The sequence below is a fragment of the Lampetra fluviatilis genome, chromosome 59, assembly GCF_964198595.1.
Source record: "Lampetra fluviatilis chromosome 59, kcLamFluv1.1, whole genome shotgun sequence".
Classification (NCBI taxonomy): Eukaryota; Metazoa; Chordata; class Hyperoartia; order Petromyzontiformes; family Petromyzontidae; genus Lampetra; species Lampetra fluviatilis.
The window spans coordinates 4,749,889-4,777,019 of record NC_136333.1 but is presented as its reverse complement, the minus strand read 5'-3'; the positions used below and the strand labels follow the sequence as shown (position 1 = coordinate 4,777,019).

Sequence of the window (27,131 nt, the reverse complement as noted above, 5' to 3'; positions counted from 1 at the left end):
AAGCTTTAAAAGCACTTTAGGAAGGTTGGCGCGGCACCAGAGGGAGTGGGTGGCCAGCACCGCGCCCGCCCGGCCGCCTTTGTCTCCCCAGTGGCGATGTTTACACACCTCCACAAGGTACTCATTTGAGGCCGAATCGACCTAGGGGAGGCCCAGGACCGATTCGTCATCACTGGTGTTGGTGGCCGTGAACGGGAATCGAATTTCGGGTCACAGCCGTGTTCGCAGCGCGGCGCGCTAACCCGCGACACCATCTCACTCCCCATCAGAGACGCACAGACAGATGGACGGACGGATGGATGGAGGCACAGAGAGGTGACAGAGGTGATGACACGGGGGCAATTCTTGCAGGGGTCACGGCGCTGAGTGAGAGGGAGAGTGTTGGCAGTCAGTGGACGTCACCGTCACGAACACAAACATAGCAATAATAACGCTTCCACTATGGGATTCACACTCCAGCGCACGCCAGCAAGGGATAGCGCTTCACGTTAGGGTCAGTATTAGGCGTAAGCGTGTGTATGAAATGATTCTTCGCGGGTAGCTGACATAATGATTTTGATCGTCACTCGCAGTGCACACGTTAGACTGGCTCGGCTACAAGTGCAGCCCTTCATCGGTCCACTGCTGGATGAGGATCTCCCCACGCCTTGCCGTACTTGACCGGGCCTGGCCGGTGCAGATTGGTGATGGTGGGGGAGCACAGAATGTGGGAACATAGAGGGTACAGCGCAATAGGGGCCGTCCATAAATGACGTCACGCGATTTTGGACGATTTTCAACCCCCTCCCCCCCCCCCTAGTCACACGGCGTCACAAAAAGTCAGACCTCCCCCTAAAATATGACGTCACAAAGTTCTGCCCCCCCCCCCAAAAAAAATAAAAAATGCTTCAAATCGCTTTAAACTATTGTCATTATCGTGCGTATTTAATGTGGCGCTGCACTCTGATGTTGTAGGAGAAAACATTAATTAAAAAGTCTATTTAATTAAGTAGAACGTGTTGTCTATATTTATTTAAAGTTGCGCATTTTGACGTGACGTCACATTTCTCAAACCCCTCCCTTCGTCACACATCGTCACAAATGTCTGACCACCCCCCCCCCCCCCGAGGTGCGTGACGTCATTTATGGACGGCCCCATAGCGCATGTTGCTCCACCACTGCCTTCTGCTGCCCACAATGCAACCCCGCAGCAGCAGCAGCCGCCAATAAAGCCTGTTTAGTCATGCATGGTGAGCTCCCATTCAAACTCAAACCTGCTTTAACACGTAGGAGGCTTTCGCGACCAATATTATACATAATAGAGGCTTTTTTCGGGTTAGATCGCGTAAATATAAATGTGGTGTCGATAAACCCGCCACCACCACCACCCGACACAGCCAATCAGTAAGGGTTTGTGTCACGTAAACAGAACGTGGCCAATTCGTTAGCACTAACCAGTTGTGTGTTGGAGAGAAAACCCACTACACACACACATTTACAATTCGTTACTAGTTCAGCACTAACTGGCTGTGTGTTGGAGAGTAAACCCACCACACACACACATTTACAATTCGTTACTAGTTCAGCACTAACTGGCTGTGTGTTGGAGAGTAAACCCACCACACACACACATTTACAATTCGCTAATAGTTCAGCACTATCCAGTTGTGTGTTGGAGAGTAAACCCACTACACACACACATTTACAATTCGTTACTAGTTCAGCACTAACCGGTTGTGTGTTGGAGAGTAAACCCACTACACACACACATTTACAATTCGTTACTAGTTCCGCACTAACCGGTTGCGTGTTGGAGAGTAAACCCACTACACACACTTTACGGTAAATGTTTACGTGGCAAACCTGACCGATTGGCTGTGTCGGGTGGTGGCGGTGGCGGGTTTATCGACACCACATTTATATTTACGCGATCTAACCCAACAAACCCCAACCCCCCACCTCTACTATCAACCCTTGGTTATCTTCACCGACACGCGCAGAGACGAAGCGCGTCCCGCGAGGCTGCTGGCGGAGCCTCACCAAGGCTGTGGGTGTGCACGCGGTAGGCGAAGGGGTAGATGGGGTACTTGTGGCCGTAGGAGCACGCCACATCCGCGTTGACGCCTGCGGGCAAAGCGACACAAAGCCGGTTTAACACTGTTATGGTTTAACACTGTTATGGTTTAACACTGCTCTGGTTTAACACTGATAATTGTTTTTTTACCCTTTTATCTGGCAACAAAACTGACACCTTTTTTACAAGGAGTCATGTTTGCATAGACCACAATACCTGCAGTCGTAATGCAAACAAAAAACATAACTCTGATAATGTATGCACTGTCCTTGAAGTTGATTGGTCCACACCCGAGACAGCTTTCCTTAGAGCCTAGTCTCACATGGTGTTGGACCAGATGACGCCAGATAAAAGGGTAAAAAAACAATTATCATATTTTTTCTTCTGGCAAATGAGGTTCCAATGGTGGTTTAACACTGTTATGGTTTAACACTGCTCTGCTTAGCTTGCGAGACGTGATGAGACCGGGCGCACAGTCCAAGGCAATCTGCTGATAGGTTGTGTGCGTATGCACACGTACGTTGAACTTCTTTCGCACCGTACGTAGCCAACAGTGCTAATCGGAGGTTCCCCCTCGCCTCACGGCGGCAGCGCGATTAGTGTGAGCACTCACCATCCAGTCCGGGGGGGATCTCCACGTTGGGAGCCATGAGCATGTACATGCCAGCCAGCAGCGGCTGCCTGCAGGGGGAATGCACGGGGGGGGTGGGGGAGGAAACACAGAGGGTGGGGGGGGGGGCACACAGAGGGTGGGGGGGGGGGACATGGAGGGGTGGGGGACACACAGAGGGTGGGGGGAGGAAACACACGGGGGGGGAGGGGAGACACAGAGGGTGGGGGGGGACTCACAGAGGGTGGGGGGGGGGACACACGGAGGGGGGGCACATGGAGGGGTGGGGGACACACAGAGGGTGGGGGGGGGACACACAGAGGGTGGGGGGGGGGACACACACACGGAGGGGGGGGGACACACGGAGGGGGGGGGGGACGCACGGAGGGGAGGGGCACATGGAGGGGTGGGGGACATACAGAGGGTGGGGGTGTGGACACACAGAGGGTGAGGGGGGGGCACACGGGGGGGGGAATACATGGAGGGGGGGAGGAAACACACGCCACTCACTTTGGCAAACGCCATGCAGTAGGGCGATGTGCACCTCGCCATAGGGCTGTTATGTACACTGTGATGTTCAAGTAGGTCTACGCTTAGCGGCTACGTGATACGGATGTGTAAATTAACAAACTATTAAACATTTTATTTTAAAAGGTAAGGCCCACTGAGCTACACAGCTTTGTTTTTAGAAGCGACCTGGCCACAAATGATAGATCAACGAAGTGGCTTATCAACATCATCATCATCATCACGTGTAAAATGTATAGCAGCCAAATGCTCTAAACGCGTGGTGATGTCGATATTCTAAACGTGGAGGGAAAAACCGGAGAAAAATCCTTGCGACCACCGCGAGAACACGCAAACTCCCAATATACAGCAGCAGGCGTCAGGGTCGGAATCGAACCCACGACCTCCTGTATACCAGGCGAGGTAGTTAACATCTCGCCCTGTATATATACAGGCAGCGGTAGTGTAGCGGTTAGCGCGCTGCGCTTCAAACCCAACAACCCGAGTTCGATTCCCGCTCATGACCATGACCGGTGACGATTATCTGCACTGGTCCTGCGCTTCCTCTAGGTCGACTCAGCCTCAAATGAGTACCTGGTGCGGTGTGTAAACATCGCCACTAAGGGAGACAAAGGCGGCCGGGCGTGGTGCTGGCCACCCACCCCCCTCGTCTGCCATGCCGACCTTCATAGGTGCTACTCACTAACAGCACTTGCCCCAACAGTCTGTTAAGGCTACATGGGGGGATCTTTGTCTGTGTTATAAATGCATGTGTAAGGGGGAGCAGTAGTGTAGCGTTCACTAACCATGTGATCCGTGTTCAACTCCTGCTCATGGCCAACATCGGTGACAAGTATCTTGAACGCATCCTAAGCCTTCCTTAAGATGAACTGAGCTAAATTTCGATTTAAAGCTTTCGTGACCGCAGGGATTCATCTTCTTGGTTCTTTCGGTAAAGTCACGTAGAATGGAAATAATAAAATAAAATAAAACATAATAAAATTATTCCCACGACGTTTCGGCCACAACGCAGTCTGAATGGACTCTGTCTCCCCGAAAGACCTGTTCTTCACCTGAGGACGGCTGCTTGCGTTGTGGCCGAAACGTCGTGGGAATTATTTTATTATGTTGTATTTTTTATTATTTTATTATTTCCATTCTACGTGACTTTACCGAAAGAACCAAGAAGATGAACTGAGCTGTACAGGGACACTTGATGCTGTGTGTAAACATACACACTGGGGAAGACAAAGGTGGCCGGGAATGTTTATTGGCCATCCACCACCTCGTGTTCTGTGCAGGCGCTCACGAACAGTGCTTGCAAGCGGATGTTCAAGCTATATGGGGGGGGGGGGGTCTTTGTATAGATGTGCTGTATGTGTCTGTATGTCCGATCGTAAGGGTGTTGTAACACTTACCAAAGGGTTCTGTCACAAATTCACGTAAGGGGCCGTCCATAAATGACGTCACGCGATTTTGGACGATTTTTGACCCCCCCCCCCCCGATCCCGTCGCCACACGGCGTCACAAAAAGTCAGACCCCCCCTCAAATATGACGTCACAGAGCTCTGCCCACCCACCACAAAAAAAACATGCTTCAAGTCGCTTTCAACTATTGTCATTGTAGTGCGTATTTAATGTGGCGCTGCACTCTGATGTTGTAGGAGAAAACATTTATCAAAAAGTCTATTTAATTAAGTAAAACGTGTTGTCTATATTTATTTAAAGTTGCACATTTTGATGTGACGTCACATTTCTCAAACCCCCCCCACCTCGTCACACATCGTCACAAATGTCTGACCCCCCCCACCACCTACGTGCGTGACGTCATTTATGGACGGCCCCTAACACCGCATAGTGATTACGGCTTAGGGGTGCATATAAATGTGTGTATGTATGTGTGTGTGTATCTCCGAGTGGTGTGGCTGGCGCATGTCAACCCATATGGTTTAGCCCGTTTTCTTGTGCCCTATTGAAACGGCGTACAGACGTTTGAATTGGTCTGTAATAAGGTAGGGAACTGATAAGGGCTTGACAGGTTTGTGTCAATAATAGCCACATTGAAAGGAGTTCAACATCCATCCATATCGAGAGGTGCACAGGACCGCATGTGGTGGGCTGGATGAACGAATCCCTGCACTCACCTGTCCATCGTCATGTGAAGATTCACTCCGGAGCAGTCCCCCGTGCGCCCACCTATCCGTACACAAACAAAGACAAAGATCCTCCGTGTAGCCTTAACAGACTGTTGGGGCAAGTGCTGTTAGCGAGTAGGCCCATGCGGTATATGAGGGAGTGGCCAGCACCACGCCAGACCGCCTTTGTCTCCCCAGTGGCGATGTTTACACACCCTCACAAGGTACTCATTTGAGGCTGAATCGACCTAGGGGAGGCCGAGGATCGGTTCAGATAATCGTCACACACACAAGCACACGCACACACAATGCGCCCGTCACCAATAACCTCACTACCACCATTCTCTATCCACTGCTGCGAAGTCTGAAGCCGGAGCTCACCTCGCGTGAACGCCGAGATGGAGCCGTAGTGAACTTGCAGCACCAGGTACCCGATCTGACTGTGTCCGCCCACCATGTAGCCCACGCCTGCAGCACAAAGACAAATGTCACCCGTGTAGCCTTTACAGACTGTAAGGGGCAAGTGCCGTTAGCGAGCACCTACGGAAGCAGGCCGGCACGGCACACGAGGGGTTGGTGTGAACCATTGCTGGCCGACTTTGTCTCTCGAGTGGCGATGTTTACACACACCAAACCAGGTACTCCTTTGAGGCTGAGTCGACCTAGGAGGAGGACCAGGACTGATTCAGATAATCATCAACAGTGTTGGTGGCCGTGAGCGGGAATCGAACTCGGGTCGCCAGATTCGTAGCGCAGCGCGCTAACTGCTACGCTACCGCTCCCCACAGACACACACACGCAGTACGCTCACTCTAGCCACTTAAATATCTGGGAAAACCAACGGTGGTCTCGTTCACAGACCTACGAAGAGACATCTACCGAACCGACCGGCGGTCGTGTAGGAGTTAACACCGTCTCACACACTGCATGTTCTGACCCACATCTCAGTGTCACACCCTCGAATGCGTGGGGTTTGTGTGCGGCTTTTTCCCGCATACAGACAAAACACACTGATTTCATAGGAACAGGTCAAACGTCCAAATGCAGCGCCGGAACGAAATTATTCTTGAGTCTCAGCATGGCATTGTTATTTTTTTCTCCGTGTGTGCCTGGCACGGTGGGGGCACAGAAGTCGACCCATGGCACCTACTGGGTCTGCCCCCTGACCTCCTGTCAGCGGGCGTTCGACCCTTCAAGTGGCGTTAACATGCACATAGCCTAGTGGTGACATCACCGCCACTTAGTGATGAATGGCGGTTGTTGTTGTTGTACCAGGCGGCAGGCGAGTGGCCGGGGCGTCGTGTGCCCACGAGTAAACGATCTTCGCTTCGTCAGCACAGGGACCTGCGCGGGAGCCACAGTTCCTGGGGGCGGGTGGAGCGGGGTGGCAGGGTCAGTGGTACACAGGGCATGAGGCTACCAGCCGCTACTGGGACACAGGGCATGAACTAGAGACTGATGGGGTCTCTAAACAATAGACTGGCAGACCAATCTCTGATTGGGTCTCTAGACTGACAGACCGGTCTCTGATGGGGTCTCTAGACAATAGACTGAGAGACCGGCCTCTGATGGGGTTTCTAGACAATAGACTGACAGACCGGTCTCTGATTTGGTCTCTAGACAATAGACTGGCAGACCAATCTCTGATTGGGTCTATAGACAATAGACTGACAGACCGGCCTCTGATGGGGTCTCTAGACAATAGACTGACAGACCAGTCTCTGATTGGGTCTTAGACAATAGACTGACAGACCAATCTCTGATGGGGTCTCTAGACAATAGACTGTCAGACTGGTCTCTGATGGGGTCTCTAGACAATAGACTGGCAGACCAATCTCTGATTGGGTCTCTAGACAATAGACTGACAGACCAATCTCTGATTGGGTCTCTAGACAATAGACTGACAGACCGGTCTCTGACGGGGTCTCTAGACAATAGACTGACAGACCGGTCTCTGATTTGGTCTCTAGACAATAGACTGGCAGACCAATCTCTGATTGGGTCTCTAGACAATAGACTGACAGACCGGTCTCTGATGGGGTCTCTAGACAATAGACTGACAGACCGGTCTCTGATGGGGTCTCTAGACAATAGACTGACAGATCTGTCTCTGATGGGGTCACTAGACAATAGACTGTCAGATCGGTCTCTGATGGGGTCTCTAGACAATAGACTGACAGACCAGTCTCTGATTGGGTCTCTAGACAATAGACTGACAGACCAGTCTCTGATGGGGTCTCTAGACAATAGACTGACAGACCAATCTCTGATGGGGCCTCTAGACAATAGACTGACGGACCGGTCTCTGATTGGGTCTCTAGACAATAGACTGACAGACCAGTCTCTGATTGGGTCTTAGACAATAACAAAGCAAGGTAGATACCAGTATAGCTTGGAAGAAGCCGGTAGTTCACAGCCGAACAGAAGCATGTGGTGTGTCACGCCTGGCACGGCCTGAGGTTCGAAGTCGACTGTGGGATGTGGAGGACAGGAACGGGATAGGGGAAGGTCATCACAGGCAGGAACATTTCGATTGTGAATTGTATTATCATTCAACAATGTTTTGTAAACAAAAATTAAAATCTGATTTTAACACAGACACAGTTTAAAACGCCGTCTCCGGGTACATTATTCGTTGAAATCTTCTTAGGTCCACTAATACACAGTCATTCTGTTTCGATGTTTCAATCAATGTTTGAAATGCCATGCTTTAACATTTTAATGAAAAGGACATGCACCATGATAATGTGAGCATATGAGCATACACCAACGGGTGTCCCCATGAGCTTGAGCGTTCTGTGTCACATTCCCAAGTGCTTGTCACCAACATATATCGTCAACGATTCCCAGTGCGTGCAAATACGTGGCCTTATTTTTAGTCACCATGCACTGTAATAGGATCAAATGAATCCGCGACAGAATTAATGATAAATTATGCTCATGTTTAAGGCTCTTGTATGGAGTAATTTGGTGTGGCTTTGCCCATATAAGGAATACTGGAACGGGAATCGACGTATTTTTTACGATCAAATGCACGATAAAACAAGAATCAACCGATTGTTTCGTTACAATACAACCCGTGCATATGTTGGAGCATGGATCAAGCATGGATCAATGTGTCATATTTTGAATACAAATGTTATCATTGTTAGTCATTCCTTTCACATGATTTCTAGATCAAAAGAGACGATTTGTCGATCGGAGAAAGCCCCACATTAGGCCGCCCGTTCACGCTGATTGGCTTCCTTCGACATTAACATAATTTATCATTCTTTCTCTCGCGGATTCATTTCATCCTGTTGCAGCGCCTTGACTCTTGCAAACTCTCAGCTGCTGCTGCCGCTGTAAGGACCCAACAACGATCGGCTAAGCAGACACTTCCAGCGTCTCCAAAACACAGCCACGTCGCCAGAGTCGTGAGCCTGGCCCCGCCTCTGGCGAGCTCCTCCACGCCTGGCAGAGGTCGCAAACGGGTTTGATTCCTTACCCGTACCCGGCCGCACCAGGGTCGCAAACGGGTACCCGTACCCGGCTGTACTCGTACCCTACCCGTACCTGGGTAGGGTACGGGCATCGGGTACCTGATTGCGACCTCTGGGATGAAGCCATGTTGCAGGCGCGGGTGGGTTGATTCTAGGAACTTGAATTGTGAGAAGAGACAAGACGTTGGGAAATGAGTGACAAACAGTTACTCACCAGTGACTCACGGCCTACCCGTACCCGGCCGCACCAGGGTCGCAAACGGGTACCCGTACCCGTACCCGGCCGGGTACGGGTAGCCGGGTATCGGGTAGGGTACGGGTATCGGGTACCCGGTTGCAACCTCTGACGCCTGGCGAAGGAGCCCGCGGCTGCTCACCGGTGCAGGAGAGGGTCCAGGTGAAGATCGAGGTACTCGCTTGTATAGCAAAGACGACCAACCGGTCAACCAACCTACCTGGGCGATGCCATCCACCCATAGGTACCATCACGACACCTACGCTAATCTGCTGTGCTACTGCTGCTGCTCAGTGTGAAATCAACTCGGTCTAGAACAGCAGAACACAGCTTTTCATCTGCAGCTCTGGTGATCTGGAGCAGTCTCCGCCAACTGAAGTCCGCTATTCAGTAAATATTTTTGTTTGCCGACGATGGCGCTCGTTACAAATCTCGCATTGACCAATGTATATTTCCCCACGAATGCCGAGCGTACGCCCTTAGATTCCGCGGCGCGTGCGTGCGTGTGTCCGTGTGCGTGCGTGTCTGTGCGCGCGCGTGTACCGATGTAGGACAGCTGCTTGGCCGGCATGGGGACGGCCGTGCAGAGATATGTGTCGGCCTGCAAGAGCGGGAGAGAGAGAAAACTCGGTGAATAATACAGAACATCCAGCTCCGAGTCTCCGATGCTTTTTTGTGTTTTTTACTGGGTGCCATTGTGAACGACAGCCGTACATCATTGGTTCACTGCAGCTCTAAGACTCTCAGTCGTCCCCACAAGGCGCGTGCAGGGAAGTTGGAAGCTGTCCCGTGTGTGCGCGTGCGTGCTCGGCATTTAAGGGCCTGAAGACCAGAATCGGTGATCTCGCCGACAATGTGCTCATCAGGGAGGCAGTTCCATATCCGGACAGCGGAGTGAATTTGGGAGCTCAACAACTCCATTTCTCATTGGCCACCGCTCATTATGTGGCATTGATAATACTTTTTGGTTTTTTCGATAAAGTCACGTAGGTATAAAATAAAATAAATCACGACGTTTCTTAGCAACTCACTTGTGCTGCGCCCGAAACGTCGTGATTTATTTTATTTTATACCTACGTGACTTTACCGAAAGAACCAAAGAGTATGGATTCCTGCAGTCACGAAAGCTTCAAATCGGCATTGATACCGTTTGTTTTTGGTGGAGGACTGATAATAGTTATTTTCTTTTTCAAACAACAACAGCGAGTTATTTGGTGTCCTTGCTGCTGCTGCTGCATTGGCAGTGCTGCACATGAGCGGAGCACAAAGAAACTTAACGCTGGCATCAATCATGGCTTTATTTTGGTGATCAGTTTTTTGGTTTGGCCATGTTTGTTTGTTGTAGTACAGAGTTAGACTGATGGCCTTAATCTAAGTTGTCTTGTGGTTGTTGTTGTTTGACTTGCATCCCACTGGGATTTCTGCACATTTTTGTGTACGCTGCTTTTTCTGCAATATTTTACTGTCTTTTCTTGGATTTTCTGTTTGCACTCAGTCACATATTCACTTTAAGATGTTTTTTGTTCGTGTTTTTGTTTTTTGTTTGTTGCGGTTGCACCCGATTTAAGAGCCGAATGGCTCACAGGGCTATACCTAATAAATTAACTTGAACTTGAAGCATGCCCTGGGACCCTCTTCAAAGCACGTGGAACATTGCCCAAAGGTTGTTGCCGATAAACGTTTCCCCGTGCTCACCTGGCGAGGGCGAACGTCGGGCATGTTCACGGCGAGTTCAAAGTCCGAGCGACTCCTCGGGGTCAGGCGGTGGTTGCCCTGGCAGTGGCCGTCCGCCAGCGAGCTGGAGAAAAACGACGGCACGGTGCAGAGACAAAGCACATATGAAGGCCGACACAATACATGACAGCTGAACACACATGCACAGCACACACACACAGCGGACACACACACAGTGCACACACACAGTGCACACACACAGCGGACACACACACACAGTGCACACACACAGCACACACATCACTACCCCCATCACTACCCCGATTACAACCCCTGTCACTACCCCTGTCACTACCCCCATCACTACCCCAACCCCTACCCGAAACCCTCTTGTCACCATAACTACACCACAACCTCTCCCATCCACACTCTTTATTACCTCAACCACTATAATCTTATCTGCAATCGTTATAATTGTTGTAAAGCTCATTTGGAATAAGGCGCTGCTATATAAATTCATATAAGGTATTAGTTAACTGAACTAAACTATATATTTTGTATTTTACCAGGTCTAAGGCCCACTGAGCTGTATCGCTCTGTTTTAGAAGCCACCTGGCCACAAACGATAGCTCAACGAAGTGGGCTGATCACGTGGGCATTTATAGAAGCAGCCACATACTCTTAGACGCGTGATGTTGATTCTAAATTTGGAGAGAAAAACCGGAGGGCCCGGAGAAAAATCCACACGACCACGGGGAGAGAGACACGCAAACTCCAAATATACAGCAGCAGGCGTCGTCAGGGTCGGGATCGAACCCACAACCTCTTGCAAACCAGGCGAGGAAGTTGACATCTCCTAGCCACCGTGATGATGATGATGAGAAAGAGACACGCAAACTCCAAATATACAGCAGCAGGCGTCGTCAGGGTCGGGATCGAACCTACGACCTCCTGCATACCAGGCGAGGAAGTTAACATCTCCTAGCCACCGTGATGATGATGAGAGAGAGAGAGACACGCAAACTCCAAATATACAGCAGGCGTCAGGGTCGGGATCGAACCCACGACCTCCTGCATACCAGGCGAGGAAGTTAACATCTCCTTGCCACCGTGATGATGATGAGAGAGAGACACGCAAACACCAAATATACAGCAGGCGTCAGGGTCGGGATCGAACCCACGACCTCCTGCATACCAGGCGAGGAAGTTAACATCTCCTAGCCACCGTGATGATGATGAGAGAGAGACACGCAAACACCAAATATACAGCAGGCGTCAGGGTCGGGATCGAACCCACGACCTCCTGCATACCAGGCGAGGAAGTTAACATCTCCTAGCCACCGTGATGATGATGAGAGAGAGACACATGCAAACACCAAATATACAGCAGGCGTCAGGGTCGGGATCAGACTCACGACCTCCTGTATACCAGGCGAGGAAGTTAACATCTCCTCGCCACCGTGGCGCCCTAAGACAAAGCTCGTGGATACTGATGATGACTTCACTGTCTCATCGATGGAACCCCCCGCACCAGAGGTCACAAACGGGTTTTGATTCCTTACCCGTACCCGGCCGCACCAGGGTAGCAATCGGATACCCGTACCCTACCCGATACCCGGCTACCCGTACCCGGCCGGGTATCGGGTAGGGTACGGGTACCCGATGGCGACCTCTGGGATGAAGCCATGTTGCAGGCGCGGGTGGGTTGATTCTAGGAACTTGAATTGTGAGAAGAGACAAGACGTTTGGAAATGAGTGACAAATGGTTACTCACCAGTGACTCACGGCCTACCCATATCCGTACCCGGCCGCACCAGGGTCGCAAACGGGTACCCGTACCCGGCTGGGTACGGGTATCGGGTACCCGGTTGCGACCTCTGCCCGCACCCCACCCACCGGCTCTGGAGGATGGAGCTGGTGGAGCAGTCCGGCCCCAGCACGGCCGCCGTGACGAGCGCGAGACAAAGGAGCGGCCGAGCCATCGCCACCTCACCCTGACGCTCTCCCCGACTCCGAATCTCCTGGCCTCCGAGCTCTCCTCAGCCGCCGCCTCCCTGTGAATGGAACGCAAGGCGATGTGCTCACACGCAGCTACTGCCAAGCTGCTTCATCTTCTTCTTGTCGTATGGCTGATGTAGGGCGCTGCGGTGGCGAGATGTTAACTACCTCGCCTGATCAAATTCAAGTTCATTTATTAGGTATAGCCCTGTGAGCCATTCGGTTCTTGAATCGGGTGCAACCGCAACAAACAAAAAACAAGTGCAAACAGAAAATCCAAGAAAAGACAGCAAAATATTGCAGAAAAAGCACCATACACCAACGCTGTGTGCAAAAATCCCAGTGGGATGCAAGTCAAACAACAACAACAACCACAATACAACTTAGATTAAGGCTATCAGTCTAACTCCATACTACAACAAACAAACATGGCCAAACCAGTAAACTTTTCGAAATCACCAAAATAAAGCAATGAAACAGTGATCATAGGAACTGACGGAATTTTCACAATAAACGACAAACAACATGGACTACCAAAACCCTGCAGCCATAGCTGGCTGCATGAGTCACTCCACAACAGCAGGAGCATCAGTCGGAGTATTATATACAGGAGGGCGTGGGTTCGATCCCGACCCTGACGCCTGCTGTGTATTTGGAGTTTGCGTGTCCCGCTCCCCATGGTCCTGTGGATTTTCTCCGTGTCCTCTGTTTTTTTCCTCCAAATTTAGAAACACGTGTTTAAAATGTTTGCCTGCTATCCATTTCATTGAGCTATCATTTGCGGCCAGGTTGACTTCTGAAAAATAAAGAGCGACATAGCTCAGTGGGCCTTACCTGTTAAAATAAAAATACAAATTTTAAACAAATTGATGCGGAGCCAACAATTACAATGTCACATGCACGTGGTCATGCCAGACAATCGCGTCAGGAGCAGCGGTGTATCGCCGCCGTGATGTCTCCTTCGTATTGATGTATCGGAGCATTGCGTCGTTACACGTTGCACTACGGTCTGTTCTCGGTCAGGAGACCCCAACCCCCGGGCCGTGGCCTGTTAGGAACCGGGCCGCACAGCAGCAGGAGGTGAGAGCGGTGAGTCCGCGCGTGGAACCCGCCCCCATTGTTTCATTATTTACCACTTCCATCCGCGCCTCTTTCCCGCACTGCGCACTCGTCTCAGTCACAGTTTTGGTAAGCCCACAAACTGCTAACCCCTAGTAGCCAACATGAGTAAAAACAACGTCGCTGGAGAGCTTCTTTGAAAACGGGGAAAGACACAATGATGACCCCCCCCCGCCCTGTCCGTGAATAAATGGTCTTCCACGAAACCGGTCCCTGGTGCCAGAAAGGTTGGGGACGCTGTTCTTGATGACCACAGTCGCACCACGATCACTGGATAATTTTTCGATTTAAAGCTTCTTTCGTGACTGCAGGGATTCATCTTCTTGGTTCTTTCGGTAAAGTCACGTAGAAGGGAAGTAATAAAATAATAAAAATAAAACATAATAAAATGAAATAATTCTCACGACGTTTCGGCTACAACGCAAGCAGCTTGGTAGTGTCTCATTCTTCACCTGAAGACGGCTGCTTGCGTTGTAGCCGAAACGTCGTGAGAATTATTTCATTTTATTATGTTTTATTTTTATTATTTTATTACTTCCCTTCTACGTGACTTTACCGAAAGAACCAAGAAGATAGTTATTTATAGTTTTAATTTTCTTTTATTCTTTATTATTATTATTATTTTTTCACCTACATGACTTTACCGAAAGACCCAAAGAGTATGGAGAGTTTTATTTTTATTTTCCATGTGTGCATCCGCAGGTATCCGCATCTGCTGCTGCCATGGTCCGTTTAGGGTATGGACCGTGAGCTTCGTGGAAGATCAAAGCCAGATCTTCTGCGCTGGGACCCGAAATGGAGACGACTCAAAATAATAATGAGCGTCACTGTGGAGATTATAAATAACAAAACAAACTGCCTCCTTCACGTGCCCGTTTCCGCATATTGATAATGTTGTGTGAAAGACGGATATGTCAATATACATGTACTGTATGTATGTGAAGGAGACAAAGCCTGCTTATTTGATTAATTATTTACATTTTAAAAAATATTCTCCACAACGACGTCTTTTATAATTTAGAGTTGTGTGTATTGTATCATTTTTCACCGACCCATGGACCCCATAACGTAAGGGAAGATGATCCTTGCCTGTAAGATCGGCGATTCTACCGGCATCGATTCAAGCATGCCCTGACAATGCTGATGAGACACTGCGTGTCAAAACCGGTGAGGAGCTTGCTTTGACTTGAAACAATGCTGCCGAAATTGTGCACTCCCCATATAGCCGCGCGGCTGCTGGATTGCGTTCAGGAAAATGTTTTGTATGTGGAGAGACAGACATGTGAAGGAGACGTCTCCTGTCTGAATGTTTTGCTCATGGGGATGAGTGTCGGCCTATTGATTCTTAGAGCAGGGATACACTTTGGGTATCATTGCCATCTTCAAGATGGAAACGACAGCCGTTGACCTTTCACTTACGTATGGAGAGCGGTCGTGTGATGTGTCGAGAGAGAGAGAGAGCTCTCCATGGTGCTGATCTACTAAGAGGAACTGTTTCTTCTTATTCACACTGTGTTCAACCACAGTGTGAACTCATCCAGTCACCCACCCTCTCACTAACCACACTACAGCTCACAAAAACATACCCACTCACCACATCGCAGGTCACAACAACACATCCACCCACCCATCCACCCACTCACTCACCACACTGCAAGTCACAACGACATACCCACCCACTCACTCACCACACTGCAGGTCACAACAACACACCCACCCACTCACTCACCACACTGCAGGTCACAACAACACACCCACTCACTCACTCACCACACTGCAGGTCACAACAACACACCCACCCACTCACTCACCACACCGCAGGTCACAACAACACACCCACCCACTCACCACACTGCAGCTCACAACAACACACCCACCCACTCACCACACTGCAGCTCACGCCACATCTCTTTCTGCTCCACCTTGAAATTCCCTCCCGTCGTCTCCTTCCTTCCCCACGTTCTCATAAACTTGAACATTTGGAGAAACGCGCTGCCTCTCGACAATTACAGAAGCAATATTCTATCTGTTTGCTGGTCGCTTGGCAACTGGCGGGCCTTTGGGGCTCTGCACAGCAACTGTGATTTAAACAAAATCTCCATATCGTATGTGTGTCACCTGGAAGTCAGTAGAGAGCATGCGAGTGGGTGTGTGTGTGTGTGGTAGTGCAGCGGACAGCGCGCTGCGCTACGAACCCGGAGACCCGAGTTCGATTCCCGCTCACGGCCAACACCAGTGACGAATATCTGAACCAGCCCTGGGCCTCCCCTAGGTCGACTCAGCCTCAAACGAGTACCTAGTACGGCGTGCAAACATCGCCACTAGGGAGACAAAGGCGGCCGGGCGCGGTGCTGGCCAACCACCCCTCGTGTGCCGTTTCGGCCTTCATAAGTGCTCGCTAACAGCACTTGCCCCAACAGTCTTTTAAGGCTATACGGGGGATCTTTGTCTTTGTGTGCACACACACACGCCCGCTGGCCTCCCTGCCAGCGGGCGTTCGACACTTCATGTAGCCTTAAAGTGCACTTAGCCTGGCACAAGCGCCGTGGTGACGTCACAGTCACTTAGTGGAGAATGGCGGTTGTTGTTGCACGTGATTGAAGATGGGGAGCGTAGACGTTTACTGACTAATGTTATTACATGTGCAGTGTAATAGTGCCGGCTGGTGGACAGCAGCGGCAACTATGGCGAGCGTGAGCACCGTGTGTGTTGGCAGAACGGAGGAACTAGGGCAAGGGTCACGGAGGACCCCATCTGGAGGCCCCTGGAACCTGCTAGCGGGTTCGAGAAGGGAGGAGCGGTCAGGGCGGGGTCAGGCCACGCTGGGAGGATAAAAGGAGCCGAGAGCGGGGAGCTCGAGGCTGCCGGTTCTGGGAGTGGACTCGTCTCGTCGTCGCCGTCGTCGCTGCCATCTTCGCTAGACATTGCGTTGCAGGATAGTTGTTGGCTATCTCAGTCAGCGCCGTCAGTGTCAGACGGCTAGTGTTGTGTACAGGCTGGGCTAAGCGACTGTGGAGAGTGTGTGGACGAGACCGTGAATGTTGATAATAAAGGTGCCTCCTACAAACCTTGTCTCCGAATCACTGCCAATACACATGCACTGTGTGGAGTAGTACAGGTGCAGTATTGTTCCCTGGGTTCCCGCGCATGCAGGGTTTACAAAACGCGTTCAAGCATGAGGGTCTCGCCCCCCCGACTAAACTCATGGCACGCATCTTACAAATGGGAGCAACGCAGTGTGGGTTGTTGGCACAGAAAGGTGACCAGGGCCAGGTCAGATGTCGCTTACCGCAGGTGTTAGCCATGGCCAGGAATCGATGTTGTCAGCCTACCAAGTGCGTTCAGCCATTCATTTCCTTTGATTCAACCAGGTGACTGGACACTGAGACCCTCAGGTCTCTTGCCACAAGGGAGACTGAGCTCACAAGGCAGTGTCACGAACAAAACTGCTACATTTTTTAAAAACAAAACCTCGATAGATTTGAAGTTTTCGTGACTGCAAGGATCCATACTCTGGTTCTTTCGTAAAGTCACGTAGGTAAAAAATAATAAAAGCTATATAGCGTCTTGTTTCACTGCAGCTCTCTTACCCATTCCAGCAGTTGCTTCTGGATGTGATGGTCCCACCTGATGACGAGCGCTTGTGTTGCGCCCAAAACGTCGTGATCGAATTGCATTTATTTTATATATTTTTTTTACTTTTATTATTTTTTACCTACGTGACTTTACCGAAAGAACCAGAGCGTATAAAACCTCGATAGGTCCATTGCGCCGTTGAGCTTAGCATTGTGCGTCACTTGTTCTTCCGACCTCATAGCGCTGAGCAATAAAAATGCCGTCCTTGTTGACAGTCCGTGGAGTTAATGAACTTGAGAGACGGCCACCGTGCTCATTGTGCCACAGAGCGTCACAATTGGCAGCTGTTGAGCTGGCCATTACGATGATTGCGTCGAGTGTGGTTCCAAGCGAGGCTTAGTGATATTTTTTTCCCTCTGATTTTATGGCAGAGGGCTTGACTCACACGTGGGGGAAAAATCAATAGTTTAAATTCCGGCCAGAAGGTGACTCAGGCCACCATCGTTATCATCAGAGATTAATTTCAGCCAGAAATGTCCAGAGCTGAGCTCCAGAAAATAAAGCCCCTCCCCCCAACTGCTCTTAGGGGAAATTAAGCCCCCATCTTACCTCTGAATTTAATGAGTGTCGTTTAGTGTTAACTCAACAGCGTCATCCAATGGAGAGTTTGCCCTTGTCATGGGCATGTACAACTTCCACCACTGGAACAGGACGGCTTCAGGAAATGAGTTTAATGATGGGGAAGTGTTGATTTTTGTTTTTGCTCTGAAGATAGCCACTGCATATAACAAATAAACACACGTGTTTCTGCTGTAAGGTGCTCATGTTATGGTGGTGAATTGTTATCGTGTTTATTTATTAGTCATAGCCTGGAGCATATCACTCTTCGTTTTAGCATCCCACTCCACAGCAGGTGAATTACTTGGTTCACTATGATGGAGACCTCATATTTGTGAGTGTTTATCATGAGACCCAGAGCGATGTTGGAACTTCATGCCGATCCTGCCCTCTGGATAAAACCAACCAATGTCCACGCTATAATTTTGAGGGCCAAATTTGGAACTTTTGGTGTTTGGATGCGTCTAGTGATAAGCACGTGCTCAATTATGTCTGCGCCAAATTTCAGTTTTCTTTCTAGGGCATCATTAGAATTGATATCAGTTACTCACTCAGCCACGATTACCTAATACGCACGTGGTGACTACCAGGTAGTCTACCTAGGTAACACATAATACATGCCACCCTGCTAATCCACTTTATGAGAACAAAGTTGCCGTCTCTGTAATATGATATTGAGGATGACAATGTGACGGGGTAAAGCGTGGCAACCCCCACCTTCTCCAGGACGTCTGCTCAGCGTGGAAGAGTAGGCCAAACACTCTTGAATTGGTCTCTCTAGAACTCCTTCTAGTGGTGACCCCTCTGCTCAGCGGTGGTGTTAGCAAGCGATCGCATGGCTGCATCCTCACCTCTCTATTGGGTTCATGCTGTATCTTTGAACATCCCATGGACATTCTAGATTTGAAGCTTTCGTGACTGCAATGATTCATACTCTTAGGTTTTTGCGGTAAATTCACGTCGGTAAAAATAATAAAATAATAAAATATTAATAAATGAAAATAAATCAAATAAATCACGACGTTTCGGAGGCAACACAAGCTTCCTTCATCAGGTGTAAAAAGGCAAAGCACTACAGTTATTTTTCTGTGCCTTTTTAGGAAGAAAGCTTGTGTTGCCTCTAAAACGTCGTGATTTAATTGATTTATTTTAATTTATTATTATATATTTTATTTTTATCTTTTTATTTTTACCTACGTGACTTTACCGAAAAAACCTAAGAGTATGAATCCCATGGACAGTTCGCCGTGTACAAGTCTACACGTATTTTTAAAGATCAGAAACATGGACAGCTCCTCGTATATTGATATATCTAGTACGTATCTTTAAAGATAAGAACCATGGACAGCTCCTCAGATATTAACATATTCAATACGTATCTTTAAAATTCTGAACCACCGATGGTTCCTCGTATATTAAATTATCTAGTACATATATTTGAAAAGATCAGAAACACGGACAGCTCCTCATATATTAATCTATCTAGTACGTATATTTTTTTAAGATCAGGACCATGGATAGCTCCTCATATATGAATGTATCTAGTACGTATCTTTAAAGATCAGGACCATGGACAGATCGCCCATATATAGCCCTCATGAAACGAGCACGTAGTGATAATCATCTCCATTAGCAAGGCACGAGGAAGTGACTGCCATTCTACATTCCCATGGCGATGGTCGGTATGTCCATATTATAAACACTGTTAATGTTTCGCATACAGCACACAATTTAATGACTCAAAAATGAATGATGGGATAAAGATCGGCTCCTTTGGAACATAGACTCCTAGTCTCAATGTAACGAGATTAAATAAAAACAATTAATTAACATTATATAATTTAAACTTTTTACACGTACATTATTTTGCTCGCTCTCATAGAGAACGATTCAAACGGAAATGTACGCATGTATGTTGAACTTCTTTTGCATCGTACGGAGCCAACCGTACTAATCTGAGGTAAGGGCAAGCCAAGCCAAGCAATGAGCAGGCGCCAACAATTGTCCAAGGTCTGCAGTCCTCAATATATCAAGGTGTTATCAGCAAATAAACGAATGTTCATACATATGGGAGGAGGAAACCGGAGCACTCGGAGAAAACCCACACACGTGCGAGGGGGAAACACTCTATCCTATACAGATGGAACAGGTGGGAGTCCACTTGTTTGCTCTGCCGCCTTCTCATGGCAAGCCGGGAGTACGGCTCCTCCACCACGCCCATGGGAATAGAGTTTCACAACATTTGTTGCGGTGATCCAGCAACCCTCGCTGCTGTCTCCAGAGTGGTGGTGGATGACAGGCAGTGTGTGCAGAGCCGCCACCGCCCGGCTAGGTGGACAGCCGGATAGGTAGCTTTATACTATAGATGCCGACGTTATAATAGGTGCACACGTTATCTATATAGAAAAAAGGGAAAGTTGTGAATGTGTGTCTGTTCGAAATGTTTAGCATACTTCCCGACATGCAACAAATTTTAAATTTTGCATGTGAGTAGCTTCCAGACTGTACACGATGCAAAACGTATAAAAATAGAGTTTTGTATTTTGGGGGCGGGGGGGCGGGCGCAATAATGGATATCTTTTGCACGGCAAGTGAGCGGTAACGTCACATCTGTGATGTCACCCGCATGCGGCAGCGTCACGCGGTGTGCCTGCTGACGTCACGCACCCCCTCCTCCCCACCCTCCGTGTAGGCCGTGTATTCATCCAAGACAAGAATCCAAGTCCCGGGCGAAGCCGGGTAGTAAAGCTAGTAATGTATAAAGTCTAACGGGACAATTGTGTGGGATTCCAGGAAACGCGTTCACCCTCTCTGAAGCGTGCGCCAAGCAATATTGTGACAACCCACATTCATAGGAAACGTGACTTCCAATTAGCCAGCCAGCTAAACCGGAATGCACCTAATTAATTTCCTTCTGCCTCGTAATCAGCGTAATCCCCTTACTCCCCTCCTTCCCATCCCAAACGCCCCCCCCCAACCCCGACTGCCGCAGCAGAACGAGTGAATGAGTCACACAGTGCGTGGGCGAGATATTTCAAACGTCGTGATGCGTAAGCGTTGTGTGAGACGCACGAGCATGGCAGATTCAGAATTTGTACAATACAAAAGCAGGGGTTTCAAAAAAATGTATCTACCCACATAACTGCATGCTTACATAGGCCATCCATCAATCATCGTATAGACCAACTTACCCTTATACCTGCCTCCCTACCTGTCTGTCTATCTAGCTTACTGATTTACCTATGGATATGCATTCCTTATTAAACACAGCAACATGCACCCCGTGGACTTCGCCTTACCAGGTGGTGAACATTTGATCGATGTTACCAATGAAACGATGTTGATGTTGATGGTGTTGATGATGTTGGTGGTGGTGATGACGTCGATTGTGTTGATGATGTTGGTGGTGGTGATGATGACGATATTGGTGGTGATGATGACGATGTTAATGGTGTTGATGATGATCATGTTGGTGGTGGTGGTAATGACGATGGTGGTGGAGGTGGTGATGTTGGTGGTGGAGGTGGTGATGATGACGATATTGATGGTGTTGTTGATATTGGTGGTGATGATGACGATGTTGGTGGTGATGATGTCGATGTTGATGGTGTTGATGATGATCATGTTGGTGGTGGTGATGATGACGATGTTGATGGTGTTGATGATGGTGGTGTTGATGATGACGATGTTGATGACGATTATGAAAATAGAAGTGTAAAAGACGCAGGTCATGATAATAATGATGGTAATGGTATATGGTGATGAAAATAATGTTGGTGGTGGTGAACGTGGATGTGATAATTATTATGCTGATGGTGGTGGCAATTATAACAATGATGCCGCTAGCCGTAATGAACGTATCATAATGGAGATAACGATAGGTGGTGGTACTGATGCTGATGAAAGCACTCGTGATGATACTGATGAGGATGACTCTAGTGGTGGTAATGATTCTGATGGTGGTAATGATGCTGATTTGAGATGATGTGGACGAAGAAAATGGTGCTGCTGATGTTAGCAACGATGACGATGATTGTGTTGACGGTGATGATGGTTGTTAGTCAACCCTGGTCGCGATTTCAACTCATGACCAAACCATCCACAGTTTAATCTATTTTACCAAATTTGAAAATGTCTCAAATCCGAACTATACACACATAGCAATTATCGCCCGCACCCGCCTCTACTGGCATTCTCATGCCCCCCAGGTCACTCTTGAACATTAAACTCAAATCTGGCTTCTTGAGTTCTCACCACCTGGTTCAACAAATCAAGGTGAAGCTGATTCTAGATTTGAAGCTTTCGTGACTGCAATGATTCATACTCTTAGATTTTTTCGGGAAAGTCACGTAGGTAAAAATAAAAGTAAAAAATAAAAATAACAGAAATAATAATAGAAATAAAATACAATAATATAATTCGTTTATTTCTATTATTATTTTTATTATTTATGTTTACCTACGTGACTTTACCGAAAAAACCTAAGAGAGTGTGAAGCTGATTTTTTTCTCAGAAGCTACCAGGCACAAACAAGTTACCATAGAATAGAATAATGTATTTCTATTAGTTCTTCTATTATTTATTATTATTTATTATTATTTATTTTTTACCTACGTGACTTTACCGAAAAAGCGTTGTATTCTCATCCTTTGTTCCCGCAAACCACGCGTATCGCCTTCACCCTACCCGCACTGACTCGCGCGGTGAAGTATAATAAACTAAACCCCACAACTTGCACTTCGTTGGGAGGGCCTCATCCAGATGTGGATGGACACGAATGTCTGTGTGCGTGCGTGTCCACAGGCACGCACGCACACGCATTAGGTGGTGAGAGGATGATGATGATGGTGGTGGTGATGATAGTGTGATCGTGAATATAATGATAATGCTATAATAGTACAATTGAGGCATGATGCTGATGTTGATGCGTGTGTAATATTGAGATTATGAATGTGATGATGAGTATAACCGCAGTCTGAGGATGGTGTGTGTGTAATATTGAGATTACGAATGTGATGATGAGTATAACCACAGTCTGAGGATGGTGTGTGTGTAATATTGAGATTACGAATGTGATGATGAGTATAACCACAGTCTGAGGATGATGATGTGTGTGTGTGTAATATTGAGATTATGAATGTGATGATGAGTATAACCACAGTCTGAGGATGGTGATGTGTGTGTGTGTAATATTGAGATGATGAATGTGATGATGAGTATAACCACAGTATGAGGATGATGGTGTGTGTGTGTAATATTGAGATGATGAATGTGATGATGAGTATAACCACAGTCTGAGGATGATGGTGTGTGTGTGTAATATTGAGATTATGAATGTGATGATGAGTATAACCACAGTATAAGGATGATGGTGATGTATATGTAATATTGAGATTACGAATGTGATGATGAGTATAACCACAGTATGGGGATGATGGTGTGTGTGTGTAATATTGAGATTATGAATGTGATGAGGAGTATAACCACAGTATAAGGAAGGATGATGATGTGTAATATTGAGATTATGAATGTGATGATGAGTATAACCACAGTATGAGGATGGTGATGTGTGTGTAATATTGAGATTATGAATGTGATGATGAGTATAACCACAGTATGAGGAAGGATGGTGTGTGTGTCATATTGAGATTATGAATGTGATGATGAGTATAACCACAGTATGAGGATGATGGTGATGTGTGTGTAATATTGAGATTATGAATGTGATGATGAGTATAACCACAGTATGGGGATGGTGATGTGTGTGTGTGTAATATTGAGATTATGAATGTGATGAGGAGTATAACCACAGTATAAGGAAGGATGATGATGTGTAATATTGAGATTATGAATGTGATGATGAGTATAACCACAGTCTGAGGATGGTGGTGTGTGTGTCATATTGAGATTATGAATGTGATGATGAGTATAACCACAGTATGAGGAAGGATGGTGTGTGTGTCATATTGAGATTATTAATGTGATGATGAGTATAACCACAGTCTGAGGATGATGATGGTGTGTGTGTAATATTGAGATTATGAATGTGATGATGAGTATAACCACAGTATAAGGAAGGATGATGCGTGCCGTAGGAACACGATCGGAATGAAAATAAGTATGAGCATGATGGAGCATAATTATTGGTACAATGTTGAGAATATGATGATGCTGATGATGCTGATAATGTTAAGGTTGACAGAATGATGGACTATCATTGAGGAATGATAAAGACTTGTGTATAACAACGAGCATATGATTACGTTGAAGAGATGATGATGATGACGGCATGAAGAGTATGATGCTAATGCTGAAGGATTAGAGTACAGTTGAGGAATGATGAAGACATCAGGATATGATTAGAATATAATGAGTAGAGATTAGCACAATCTGATGAGTATGATGATAAAAGTGCAATGATGTCTATGGTGAGTATGATGCTGATGATGTTGAGTATGGTCACAGTATAATCTAGGAATGATGAAGATGTGTGTATGACGATGAGAACACGATTGTAATGAAGAGAAGATGATGATGATAATCCAATGATGATGATGATTATTGTAATTACAAATGTATAATGCTGAGCATATGTTGTTGATGAGTATGATGATGATGTTATTGTTGAGAGGATGACGATGTTATGATGATGAGGAGGTCGGTACCTGAATGAGGAGAGTTCAATAGTGCCCGGCTCTCAGGCAACACAGATGGATTTGGGTCTTTTAAAGAGAGAGAAAAAAAACACACGGAATCGATTCCTTTTTCAAGATTAGATTTTAAAACAATCGATTCGATTCCGTTCTAATCATATCGGACTCGAGGATGAGTTCATTGTCTCCGTCGTGAGGACATAGCTTTGAGACTCTACGAGGAATATCGATTATGTCTTTGTTTTAACAAAATGCGACGAGCCCTTATCTTAGCCGGGCGTTCAATAAACATCACGTCAGGCATGCTCATGAAGTCGGTTCGTTGACGAACAGTTGCGTCTACTCGACTTAAGAGGGGGGAGGGCAAACAACGCACAGGGAAGAGTTAAAAAAAATAACTTCGAGGGTAAATTAACATCGATTTTGACATCAAACTCAGCGTGCACGCTCAAATGAATAATCGATTCCGACAATGTTGGGAATCGACTCCTTTGGAATCGAATTCACGTTCGCACTTTCAGGGGGGTGGGGGCCGTGGGGGGCTTAGAGGGGGGGGGGGGCTGGTGACGTCATCGTGACGCCACCGCCCGTGGTCGCGCGCGTTGCCGTGGCGACGGCCGGTTGCTGCGAGGAGAGCCTTGGGTGGCGTTGCCATGGCAACGCGAAGGCCTCCCCCCCCTCGCCTTACCACCCGCCTCATCCACACACCTCAACGCTCGATTGTTGTTATTGTTGTTGAATCTTTCTTGACTTCAAGCTTTCGTGAGAAGAAAAATAACAAGAAAAAATAAAAAATCACGAGGTTTCGATCGCAACACAAGCAATCTTCATCAGATGGAACAACCACAGCAAGAAGATGCTGAAGTAGGCGAGAGAGCTGCCGTGGCAAGTGGTGGTTATATAGGTAAGAAAGGGGGGCAGGCAAGGGGGTAGAGAGAGGGGGGGCTGCGTGAGCGCTAGGGGGAGAGAGGGCGTGTGGCTGGGGGGCTAGAAATGGGAAGCTGAGTGTGGGACACGGGGGGGGGGAGAAATTAAAATGTTCTAGTAAACCGGCAGGTAGGATGGAAACAACCACAACCATATTCTTGGTTCTTTCGGTAAAGTCCCGTAGAAGGGAAACAATACAATAATAAAAATAAAACAATAAAATTCTCACGACGTTTCGATTGCAACACGAGCAATCATCATCAGGTGTGAAAACCACAGCAAAAAAAATGCAAAAAAGTGGCGTTTTTTTCTTAACGTTAATTCAGTGGGCTCACATGACGTTGACTTCTCCAAGACAGAGGTTCTCTTCAAGCCATCTGGCTACCATGAGAGATTCGTTCATGAGGCTATCCACATATACAAACACAGAGACAATTTCAACCGAGAAGATGGATTCTAGGCTTAGCAATCATTGGAAAGATTTGCTACACCATTTCGGGTCTTAATTGATTGTGTTCACGCCTACGGTGACTTTCAGACCGCATTCCATTCTCTTTCTCTCCCCCCTCCTCCGTACCGAGCATAGATGGACTCGTCCGTCTGAACAACCGCCAGTTGCTGTCCGTGGTGCTGACGTTAAGAAATAACCACCACTTTTTAAAAAAAATTCTTGCCGTGGTTTTCACACCTGATGACGATTGCTTGTGTTGCAATCGAAACGTCGTGAGAATTTAGTAGAATTTATATTATTTTATGATTTCCCTTCTACGTGACTTTACCGAAAGAACCAATAATAGGATGGGGATGGTTTAGTTGTATTTGTGTGTTTGGGTGATTTGTTTACCTTTCTTGTACTTTGCACGACAATCGTTCTGTTATTGTTTTAAAGTTCTTACCCCGCGTGCCCCTACTGAACATCTGTGCAAAAAGAGATTTATAGCTCATCGGATTCCCCCAGAATAAATATTCTAACTCTGGTTAATCGAGGCTCGCAATATTACCCTTCCATTAATACAGCGCTAAATCAAAACGTGGACATGTCAACACAAATATCCAGGTCGCCTTTGCTAGCCACTGCATTTCGTCTGCGTAAATAAAATAATCTGCGTTGAATATAGCCAGCTCCTGGCAATAGGCTCCGTTAGGGGCCGTCCATAAATGACGTCACACGATTTTTGACGATTTTTGACCCCCCCCCACCCCCTTCGTAACACGGCGTCACAAAAAGTCAGACCCCCCTCAAATGTGACGTTACAAAGCTCTGCCCCCACCCCCCCCCCCCAAAAAAAAACATGCTTTAAACTATTGTCATTGTCGTGCGTATTTAATTTGGCGCTGCACTTTGATGTTGTAGGATAAAATATTTATTAAAAAGTCAATTAAGTAGAACGTGTTGTCTATATTTATTTAAAGTTGCGCATTTTTACGTGACGTCACATTTCTAACCCCCCCCCCCTCGTCACACATCGTCAGAAATGTCTGACCCCCCCCCCCAGGTGCGTGACGTCATTTATGGACGGCCCCTTAAGCACGAGTTGGTCGTG

General features: G+C 47.6%; 1 protein-coding gene across 2 annotated transcripts in view; it reads right to left on the bottom strand.

The window, feature by feature from the left end:
- LOC144950812 (peptidyl-glycine alpha-amidating monooxygenase B-like) overlaps positions 1-24,770 on the bottom strand; it is a 49,417-nt gene extending 24,647 nt beyond the window's left edge. For both annotated transcript variants that reach the window (XM_078880917.1, XM_078880918.1), the window contains exons 1-10: positions 24,673-24,770; positions 12,593-12,750; positions 10,718-10,820; positions 9,566-9,623; positions 7,689-7,776; positions 6,578-6,669; positions 5,687-5,773; positions 5,315-5,366; positions 2,667-2,734; positions 2,020-2,103 (exon numbers count right to left, since the gene is read on the bottom strand). In XM_078880917.1, coding sequence (XP_078737043.1) covers positions 2,020-2,103; positions 2,667-2,734; positions 5,315-5,366; positions 5,687-5,773; positions 6,578-6,669; positions 7,689-7,776; positions 9,566-9,623; positions 10,718-10,820; positions 12,593-12,678 — 718 coding nt within the window. In that variant the 5' untranslated portion in view covers positions 12,679-12,750; positions 24,673-24,770. The remainder of the gene's footprint in view (positions 1-2,019; positions 2,104-2,666; positions 2,735-5,314; positions 5,367-5,686; positions 5,774-6,577; positions 6,670-7,688; positions 7,777-9,565; positions 9,624-10,717; positions 10,821-12,592; positions 12,751-24,672) is intronic.
- Between the last annotated feature and the right edge of the window lie 2,361 nt (positions 24,771-27,131).